Raw genomic sequence first — 11,582 nt, forward strand, 5'->3', positions numbered from 1 at the left:
GTTTCAATAACACCGCATACTGTAAACGCTAATCTGGTATAATTTGGTTTTACGCTGGAATTTGAGTGCGTCAAATGTAGTGCGTTTACAATATTCAATTCAATTCAATTCAATTCATTTATTGACTTTAGGTCTATGACCCATCAGTACATAAATTAATATACATGTATATATATATGTATATAGATATATATGAATACAACATGTATTATAATAAAATTACAAAACGTAATTGACTTATTATAATTAAATACGGAAACCGATTAACCATCATATGTACTATATTATGAGGAATATTAATCAACCATATTGTCTACTGGCAACATCAGCAAAAAATACATTGTATTCCACTTAATCTTACAAGGGCTGCGCCCAATCACAGAATTGATACTAATTATAATACACTGTTACAGAATAAGGATTCTAGGAGAACTTTTATAACAGTCAGTCAGAGAGACATGGACAAAAAGTATCAGATAATACCATTTGGTAAACACGACAGACGGACACCGGGAGGTTCAACAATTATTAGTACACTATTATGCAATAACGTGTTACATCAAAACTCAACACCTACACAAACCGAGTATATTTACACAATTCTGCAACTAAAAGCTTCTTTGATAAATCTTCCTAGCAACTTCAATTCTTTATGACTATTTGTGTTCAGTAATTCTATTACTTTGAAGACTGAAGGTTTTTTCCAAAAGTATTTCTTTATATATTTTCCTCTAAGAGTTGAATATTTTTGACATACGAGTAAAAAATGAAATTCATCCTCAACTTCTAAAGAATTACAGTTAATGCAATACCTATAACACCTGGGAATATTCCCATACCTTCCTGATTCTATAGCTAGATTGTGTGCTGAAAGTCTCAATTTTGTTATCATTTTTCTCAATTGACTTGGTAATGATTTGGTGAGGTAGAATTGCAGTGTTACTTTATTAACCATATGTTTGTATAGATCACATTTACTCGACATATGTAATGAGTTAAACAATGTCTGAGAGGCCTGGTCATTAATTCTTTCTTTTATAATAGGCATATAAACAATATCAGAAGGTAACTGACGTAACCATATATATCCAAATCCAAGTTCAAATAATTTGTGCTTCACATGCAAGAGCCAATTCTGTTTTGGATTCTCTTTCTCAATTTCCATGTAGAGCAAGTTGTAAGCCTCTCTTAGTATACAATTATCAGGATTCAACAATTTAAACCAAAATTTTAACATTCTATTAAGTTGCATATTCTTCAGTGGGAGTCGCCCAAGTTCGATATAAATCATAGCGTTACAGGTAGATTTTTTAACGCCCAGTAAGTTTTTACAAAATTCTAAATGTACCTTTTCAACTTCCAAAGCATTATGAGTACTCCATACTTCACAGGCATAGCAAAGAATACTGCTAATATAAGTATCAAACAAATGCAACATAGTTTTTACATTTCAGTTCAAATTATTACACTTTGAACGTAGGGCAAAAAGAGCTTTACGACCTTGTTCGGCTAAATGCTTAGACATAAAGTTAAATTTATTATTAAACTTAAGAAGAAATCCTAAATAACAGAACTGGTCTACCACTGAGATATTTATACCGTTATATGTCCATGTTTCGTTATCTTTGACTTTACCGCCCTTCCGAAAAACTACGATTTTTGTTTTATCTGTATTAACTGTCATTTTCCATTTATCTGAGTAAGACCTTAAATTATCCAAAAGGCTTTGCAATCCCTCGACTGATTCGGAAATCAGTACAAGATCATCTGCATACAACAGGAGAAAGAGACTCAGTTCTCCGAAATCGTAACTTGGGGCCTCGTTTTCAATAAAGTAATTTTCAAAATCATTAATGAACAGGGAAAAAAGTAATGGTGATAAAATTTCCCCTTGAAATAAACCGACCTCATTTGAGAAGAAATCTGAGCATTTCCCGTTTAGCAAGACACATGATTTTACTGAATTATATAGAGATTTCACTGTTTTTAAGAAATTACCCCGTATACCCAATTTAGAAATTTTATACCACAGGCTTACTCTGTCTACATAGTCCGGGTAGATCCTCAGTGACTTGTCACTGAAAGCGGAAGTGACGTCATAGACATCTTCAACATCTCAGGAATGGTTTCAACAGCAGGAGAGAGGGGGATATCTAGTCGGATACCTTGAAACAGTTTATATGGGCGACTTTTCACAAAGAACCCATACAGGAGTATCGAGGCAGAGGCTTTCACCCAAAACTCAATGAACTGAATGCCGGAGGTGATAGTCACTGGGGATTGAATGCTTTCCGAAAATCAACAAAACAGCAAGAAAGGCGTTTTTTCTTTGAAAGCGTTTTTGTAATTATAGTTTGAAACGCAAATATAGCATCGATAGTACTAACCCCTGGTCGGAAACCAAATTGTGCATCCGTTAAAAGATCGTAAGTTATACAAATACCCACCAATCTCTTGTTTAGAATAGAGGTAAACAATTTGCACAGACAACTTATAAGACTGATGCCACGGAAATTATTGGGATCTGAACGATCACCTTTCTTATGTACCGGTACCACTACAGCTTTTGACCATTCAGACGGAAAACATCCAGAATTTAAAATATTATTGAACAAAATTTGCAACATGGGAAGAAACATTTGCTTACCGTCAATAAAACCTTCATTTAACAGACAGTCGTTACCATGCGACTTCCCACGTTTGAGGTTATAATTTCTTCTCTGGTAATAACTGAATCTAAATCTTCATATATTACAGGATAATCAACTAAAAGTACATCATCATCATCGAGAGAATTACCAGTGCGATCAACATTGTTAGCTATGGCCTGGAAGTGATCAAACAATTGATTTATCGGCATCTGCGGCGAGTTTTTACGTTTGCTTTTGCTGAATTTTTTGTAAAAATATTTTGGGTTGTGTTTTCGCAAGTATTCTAACATATCGCCTTCGTACAACATGTATTGTTTTTTCAATCTTTTTTCCAAAATTTTATATCGTCTTTTTTGTTAACTAAAGCCGCGTGCGTTGCTGCATTCTTATTCTATACCGTAACAACTTCAACGATGTGCTCCTAGACATTCGTTACGAAGGGTTTACAATCAAATCTATTCCTACACGAATCTCATACGAACAGTCGATTAAATAGCATAGTGCCTTGGTACACCGCATATATTTAAGCAATGAACAGTGGTTTTAATGTTGTTATAGTCGATATGGCAGCAAGATGTATGGTGGCAAATGTAGCGTGGAACCCTAACGGGTTCCCATGCCATTTGCCCACCATACATCTTGCTGCCATATCGACTATAACAACATTAAAACCACTGTTCAATACTTATATTTACATTGTTTTACCATTTTCGTCAACTTTGAAAAAAAAACTAAACCAACAAACAAACAAAACCGCCTTTTTTAATGTCACATGACCCACTGGGTGTTATAGCCTGAGGCACTGGGTGTTATAGGCGTATGGTGGCAACTGCCTCTAAGCATTGTGTCAATGGGGAAATGCGGAGCAAATGTAAATATAAACAGTTGGGTGTAATATTTTAGCACAACCTGACAAGAATTGAGCACGAAAGGCGGACAATTCGACGCTTAAATGAAGGTTGAGTCTAAATTTGAAATAGGCGCCAATATCAAATTCGCTATGGTTTGCTTGTAATTATATACATGTACACTCTAGACAGATAAATACATAGGTAAACACTGACACTGAGGTCGTTACTTTGAGAATTGTTGACAGGTGCATGGATCAATTGATTTCAGACTGATCAATTTGTTATGAAAGATGTATCATAGCCAGGCACCAACTAACATTCGTTCATGTGTAGCTTTGTTTCCCAATTAATTTTGTTAACATCTGAAAAAAACAGGCCAAATATTTGAAATGTGCTATACATCTTTCACAAAACGTATAGAAATTTGGGTAATTTTAACCCCATAGTATGGAAAGTCGGGTAATTTTAACCATATTGTATGGAAATTTGGGTTGGTTTGGTTTGTTTGGTTTGTTTTTGTTTAACGTCCTATTAACAGCCAAGGTCATTTAAGGACTGCCAGGTTTTGGAGGTGGAGGAAAGCCGGAGTACCCGGAGAAAAACCACCGGCCTACGGTCAGTACCTGGCAACTGCACCATGTAGGTTTCTAACCCACAACCCAGAGGTGGAGGGCTAGTGATAAAGTGTCGGAACACCTTAACCACTCGGCCACCGCGGCCCACCCAGAGGTGGAGGGCTAGTGATAAAGTGTCGGGACACCTTAACCACTCTGCCACCGCGGCCCACCCAGAGGTGGAGGGCTAGTGATAAAGTGTCGGGACACCTTAACCACTCTGCCACCGCGGGCCCTTGTGGGAATTTGGGTAATTTTACCCCATTGTATGGAAATTCATGTAATGTTAACGACAGAGTATGGAAAGAAGGGTAATTTTAACCACAAAGTTTGGAAATTTAGGTAATTTTAACCCCATTGTATGGAAATTCGAGTATTTTTAACCACAGAGTATGAAAGTTTGGGTAATTTAAACCCCATTGTATGGAAATTTGGGTGATTTTAACCACTAAGTATGGAAATTCGTGTAATTTCAACCCCAAAGTATGGAAGTTCGGATAATTTTAACTTCAGAGTATGGAAATTCGGGTAATGTTAACGACAGAGTATGGAAATTTGGGTAATTTTAACCACAAAGTATCGAAGCTCGGGTTATTTTAACCACGAAGTATCGAAGCTCGGGTTATTTTAATCACTGTGTGGAAGTTCGGGTATTATCTAACGCTCATTTTCCACTCTTCAAGCTAACCAGTCATGATTTTACTGGTTTGGTTTGGTTTATTTTGTTTAATGTCCTATTAACAGCTAAGGTCATTTAAGGACGGCCTCCCGTGCGTGCGACATGCATGCGTGTGGTGAGTGCGTATGTGTGTTTTGGGAGGCTGCGGTGTGTTTAGGTTTTGTCTCCTTGTGATAGGCCGGAACTTTTGCCGATTTACAGTGCTATCTCACTGAAGCGTACTGCCGAAGACACCAAGCAGCACGCCCCACTCGGTCACATTATACTGACAACGGGCAAGCCAGTCGTCCCACTCCTAATATGCTGAGCGCTAAGCAGGAGCAGCAACTACCATTTTTAAAGACTCTGGTACACGTGTATGTCTCGGCTAGGGGACAGAACCCAAAGCCTTCCTCACAGCGGCGAACGCTCAATTAAAGGCCAAAAGTGAGGCATTGTCAAGGGAGACATTAGGAAGAAAAAAGTTGACTGTACTTTGTATTAGCAATGTATACGATATATATGTTTGACGGTTTTGTTCAATCCAACATTGATATTTATGAAAGGTATTGAATGACGGCCACTGTACAACCACATCTAGATTCTGATGTTTCGACCAAAAAATAAATGTATTTTGAGTTTCCTCATTCACCTCGAATGTTTCAAAACCTATGAGCTTCATTGGCGGATACTAAAATGAATTAACGGCTGTATGGTGCAATTTAATCCATTTCTAGATATATTGATGTCTAGATCTCAATTTATATTGAAAGGCGGTAAAATCATGCGTGTCTTTTGTTCATTCATTTAAGATTAAATAACTGATCAACCACACTATATCATTTGATAGTCCAGACCACAATTTGGTGTTTTATAATACAAATCACTTTTGTTGACGGAAACGCGCGCGCGACTCCCCTGAAAGTATGAGAAACCCGTGCCTTTTAACGCTTGATCGGGGGGAAAAGGTAACATAAAGCGATACAATTAACTCAATATATTTAATTTATAATTATTAATAAAACAGAATGTTTGACGTTGGAGGAACCCGGTCGGAGAGAAAGAAATGGATCCACATTTTCGAGGGCGTGACGTCGATTCTATTTATTGTGGCCATGAGTGAATATGACCTGACCCTGAAGGAGGATGAAGGGACGGTAATATTTTTTTCAGTTAACCTGAAAATATCAAGTCTGTGACTGCTTTGTATGTGTAATGCGTATTCCTGTTAAAGTCAGAGTTGTGTACGAATCCACCAATCATCATCAGTACATAATCGCGAAGAGTATTGTATTTGTATGAATACGAATTGATAACCGAATTTTGGGCAAAAGTCTATAACTGTATTTCAAGCTATTAAATGGTGTTTTGCAAGAATGAATGTTAATTACCATATATATAGTACCGGTATATCATGTGAAACTGTTTGAGAGCTGTATGAGAGGAGGCTAATTACTACACTATATTATGTGAAACTGTTTCAGAACCGTATGAGTGAAAGTTTGCGCCTATTTGATGCCATCTACAACAATAATATTTCGTGAAAACTCCGATAATCGTTTTCTTGAACAAGAAGGACCTGTTCATGGAAAAACTACCCCAGTCGCCACTAACAGTTTGTTTCTCTGATTACCTAGGTAGTGTTTTTATATAGAAATTCTAGTTTTGAATAATACTCTCCATGAACGGTACATTTGTCTCAGATTCAGATTCTTTTATTTCTTTGTGTTTTTCAACACATCAGAGAGAAGACATTACAAAGCAATACAATGTAATACAGTTTGACACAATACACAATACAATGTAATATAGTATGACACAATACAATGGAAAATAATATGACACAATACAATGTAATATAGTATGACACAATACAATGTAATATAGTATGACACAATACAATGTAATATAGACACAATACAAAACAATACAATGTAATATAGTATGACACAATACAATGTAATATAGTATGACACAATACAATGTAATATAGTATGACACAATACAATGTGATATAGTATGACACAATACAATGTAATATAGACACAATACAAAACAATACAATGTAATATAGTATAACACAATACAATGTAATATAGTATGACACAATACAATGTAATATAGTATAACACAATACAATGTAATATAGTATGACACAATACAAAACAATACAGTGTAATATAGTATGATACAATACAGTGTAATATAGTATGACACAATACAATGTAATATAGTATGACACAATACAATGTAATATAGTATGACACAATACAATGTAATATAGTATGACACAATACAATGTAATATAGTATGACACAATACACAATTACAAAAGTACATGTCCATTAATAGTCTAACATACACATATATGTACACGTACACTTTAGTATTACTATATATTATAAAAATGAACATAACGTCATTATGGCAGTACACAATAGTTCATGTACGTTATAAATAGACTAACATACAGTAAATTAAACAATTAAATGGCGTTATTACATTGTTTTGTCGCTAAATAAAGAAATTTTCCTAGCTTACTCAATTCAGAACTTAAAAACACTTGGTCTTCTATAATAATATGGCTTTATGTGTGTACTTCGAACATTGTTATGAAAACTACATTTGAGAATAAAATGTCCAAGTTTTAACGCTCTAAACAGAATGATTGGTGCTTGAGGGGTTAGAGAGAATGAAATGGACCATTGTTTCGATGGATTGACAGCGATTCTATAAATCTATAGGTGCCATGGGTGAATATGCCCGAATAGATATGTATTTCGCCGATAATAATGCCTATATTGAATATCTGAAAAATGTATATCAATTTACTTCACGTTTACGGGGGATCCAACTGGAGATAACATATCAAAGCCTCCGATTGGTCATTTGTGACCTCCAACAATTCTGATTGGCTAACCTCTGGCCTTTGACCACGGGATACTTTTACTACTCTCATTTTACTTCATCTTTTATTCAAAAGACCAGCATGGGCAGGTTTTGAGGATTTGCCTGGGGGTCAGCATTGGCATAACTGTGTGAGATGGGTGTCCTCATGGAAAGGTCGATTAATCTGGGATTTGAGTTGTACGAAATAGAATTTGATAATGTTAAAAAAGAAAACTGTCCCTCCCGATAGCCAGGAATTTATCATCAAAGCATATAACAAATGTACGAAAACAATGGCTTTAATCGGTGTATCTTATCGTAGTCATTTGAATGACTACGGTCACATTATCTAATGTATACATACTAGACGTACTTAAGTTTCCAGCTTCCTTTTCTCTGATACAGCGGTAGCTAGGCCGATGTCATTCGGTACAAATATTGTACCAACCGATGAACTATTCCACATTCCACTTACCTTTGTTACGAATTAGTATCCAAAAAGTGAAAAAGTAAAAACATTGTCGGTAAATTGATAAGAGCTTTCGTCGAAACACACTGACAAACGTGAAATATACACATTGCTCAACACTCCAGCTAGAATTCCCAAATATTTGTTGAAATGCATAGTGTCCTGAATGGATAAATCTCATTATGAATATTAAACATCACCATAAACAATAATAGCATACCTATGAAATGCAGGAAAGGACCGATACATAAATATGACAGTATAATTAGTCTAATAATCAGCTGTGACGTTCGACTTCGCGATGTCGTCTTTGAATATTTGAGCGGAGTCATTTAAACAAGTGTTCTATTAATAAAACACACAAACACAATGATTCTCAAACAAATATTTCATTTTGTTAAAATTATGCATTATTTACAAATATAGTACAAATGATATTAGTTGTGAATCTAAAATAGATAATAAACTTTCCTTCAATACGAAGTATATTTTGTCGCGTAATCATTCGGTTCACAGAAATTTTGCTACGTGGGAGAATTTGAAATCGACAAACTTACATGTGTAAGTAAAGTTATGGGATAAACATATCCCTCAGCGAGTGACGGTTGTTTATCATGTTTATCATGTTTATCATGTTTATCATGGTTATCCAGCTTTTGTTTGTTAATTTTCAAATTTAGAAAATATACTTGCAAAAGCCCGTGTCTTTTCTCAATTGGACAATTAATTACCGAAAGTCACATAAACATCGTCAACGCCACTTGCCAGGAACTCAATGTATAACATCGAACATACTTCGTTACGTTTCCAAACGATCTTCCTCATTTTCATTTTTTTTTTTTTTTTTATAGATCTAGTTTTCAAGAATGTATTCAAACATATCAAGTCGATCACAAATTTCTTAATACCTTAAACGTCGATTTAATCTGACATACAGGACCATTTGTAGCAGTGATGGTATCTTGTAACAAACAATAAACTTTTCCTGATCAAGTGAACTATTGGTACACGTTCTCCGAAGGGAAAAAGTCGCAGTGAGGAAGTGGTTCACAATCGACTTCGCACTGGGCACACTTATCTAACTCATCTACACCTCATAAAATGGGAAGACCCACCAACATGCTGTGTAACCTCCCATTCACAGTTGCACATTTTAAGATCAGATTTCATATTTATTCGTGACAAATACTTCCACGATACAGACCTTTTGACTATTTGAAAGAGATCAATGCTTTCACGAAAATATGACATCATATCTTTCATTATTTTTCCACATACTATTAAAATGTATCTTCCTTCGGCAATCTATTTCAAGTTATCGTTCTTCTTGTTTTTATATTTTATCAGTACATGTTAACCCCCCCCCCCCCCCCCCCCCCCCCCCCCCCCCCCCCCCCCTTACCAAACAGGCCAGTCTCATCTACTACATCTCACTATATACAGAGCGTGCTGGGCGATCCTCATGCAGTATCATCTTAGTATGTGAAGCTATGATAAACTTTAATGCATTTTCCATTCAAAATGAAAATTAACAAGAAATATCTTTAAAAAAGATAAACGGCATAGTTTTAATGCTGGTGGTTATAATGTAAAACTATTGGTGAAATAAATTAATGAACTACATTTTAATTAATAAATACGCAGTTTCAGCACGGATAACAAAATTATATCAGTTTGAATCATTTTTGGTGATAATAGGACTGTAAATGTGTCATTTGAATAGATGCATCCACTTATTCAGCTTGCATTCAATTTAAAAGGGACATCACGGTAAAAACGTTGCAATTTTCACTGAATGTACGCGTTTTGTTCCTTTCCAGTTATGTTTCTGTGCTGTCCCAATGTCCACAGTAAATCCCTATGTCCAGCTTGACCACTCGATTTAGTTGGGAATCTCCCTCTTAATTTAGCGCGGAAATTATTTTTAAATCATTACGTGACTGTTTTGAAATCGTGGCAACACAAACAGACGATAGTTTACAAGGCGATATCTATATTCCGTCTGGGTTAGTTGGATAACGATATTATACAGTGGTTTAAATGTTAAATAACACGTTCTGTATATATTACGGCACACATATTTATGTGTAAATATATGGCGCGGGAAGGATGTCATAATTAAATATTTCTGCCTAGGCAAAATTCAATATCTGCCTGGGCAAAATTCGATATCTGCCTGGGCAAAATTCGATTTATGCTTAGGCAAAATTATTTCTGCCTGGACAAAAATCGAATTTTGCCTAGGCTGAAATATTTTTGCCTAAGCAATATTCGATTTTTGCCTAGGCAAAAATATTTAATTATGACATCCTTCCCGCGCCATATAAATAAGTGTAAACATTGTTCATATAGTATAGTGACAGTAGCGATGTACTGGTACAGACTGTATAAATATTACCGAGTTCGTGGAACTATTACCGAGTTTGTGTTAATATTACAGAGTTTGTGTAAATATTACTGAGATTGTGGAAATCTTACCGAGTTTGTGTAAATATTACAGAGATTGTTCATTTTTGAACTGTTACAATCTATTGTACTGATTCCCAAGTTTAATTCTAGGATTGTGTTTGACCCATTTCCCTATTATTCTCTTCATTTCGGAAGCTGTTATCGTTTCCAACCGCAGTCTATTCACAATGGAAGCCATTTTTGTTTCCATGTGTTTTAGTTTGTTGTGCGCATGCGTTTATCGTATATGTCACACAATTTGCACATTCAGAGTGATAACCTTTTGATAATTGATAATTGATGTTTGTATGTACATACATCATCAAATTGGAATGGTGATTGTTCAGAAGGTTATTTTTTTAAAAGATATACCCAATAATATGATAGAAAATACAAAATAAATATTGGTTTATCGTGAGGTCCCTTTAACTTTGTTTCGTTTTAAACTGTATATCTGCATTTTGCATTGACCGCTACATTGACCAATCACGTACTTCATCTTGACAGAAACGCCACCTGTCGCCTCATATCCGGGGCCAAAACAAAATTAGAGGCCATGCCGAAAAAAACAAAAATTATCAGGGAAAAGTTAATAAAAGACATTTACTGCTGTCGTCATTGACACCCACAGCAGCGCCACCTACATGTAGTGCTTCTAATAAAGGATGTCTGTTCTAATGAACTCAACGGTGTGTATAAGGTGATTTATTTTTGAAGTGCTTTATGAAATGCTGTGGTTACCAAGTGCTAACATAAGGACATAATAAGGATTAATTTTTTTTTTATAGATTTTTATTATTCATTTTCTGTACCTTCATCGAAGTGTACATTTGGGTACCTACAAATTTTACTCGGTGCACTACCGCTTATGTAGTTTCCCTAGTGTAATTATACAGGTACAGAATATATAAAAAAAAAAACAATCCTTAAATAAATGACCCTTGAAATTGTTTTTATCGCAGAAACAGAGCGGCGCTTATTTGATATAGAATAAATATTGGA

The 11,582-nt window shown here is 35.3% G+C and overlaps 1 protein-coding gene across 1 annotated transcript; it reads left to right on the plus strand.

The window, feature by feature from the left end:
- The first annotated feature begins 5,802 nt into the window (after positions 1 to 5,802).
- On the plus strand, positions 5,803 to 6,428 carry LOC117316351 (guanine nucleotide-binding protein G(i) subunit alpha-like). Its single transcript, XM_033870892.1, is given in 3 exon segments — positions 5,803 to 5,931; positions 6,259 to 6,304; positions 6,307 to 6,428. Coding segments are annotated over 3 exon segments (297 nt in total).
- The last annotated feature ends 5,154 nt before the right edge of the window (positions 6,429 to 11,582 follow it).

This window comes from Pecten maximus, chromosome 18, assembly GCF_902652985.1.
Source record: "Pecten maximus chromosome 18, xPecMax1.1, whole genome shotgun sequence".
Taxonomy (NCBI): domain Eukaryota; kingdom Metazoa; phylum Mollusca; class Bivalvia; order Pectinida; family Pectinidae; genus Pecten; species Pecten maximus.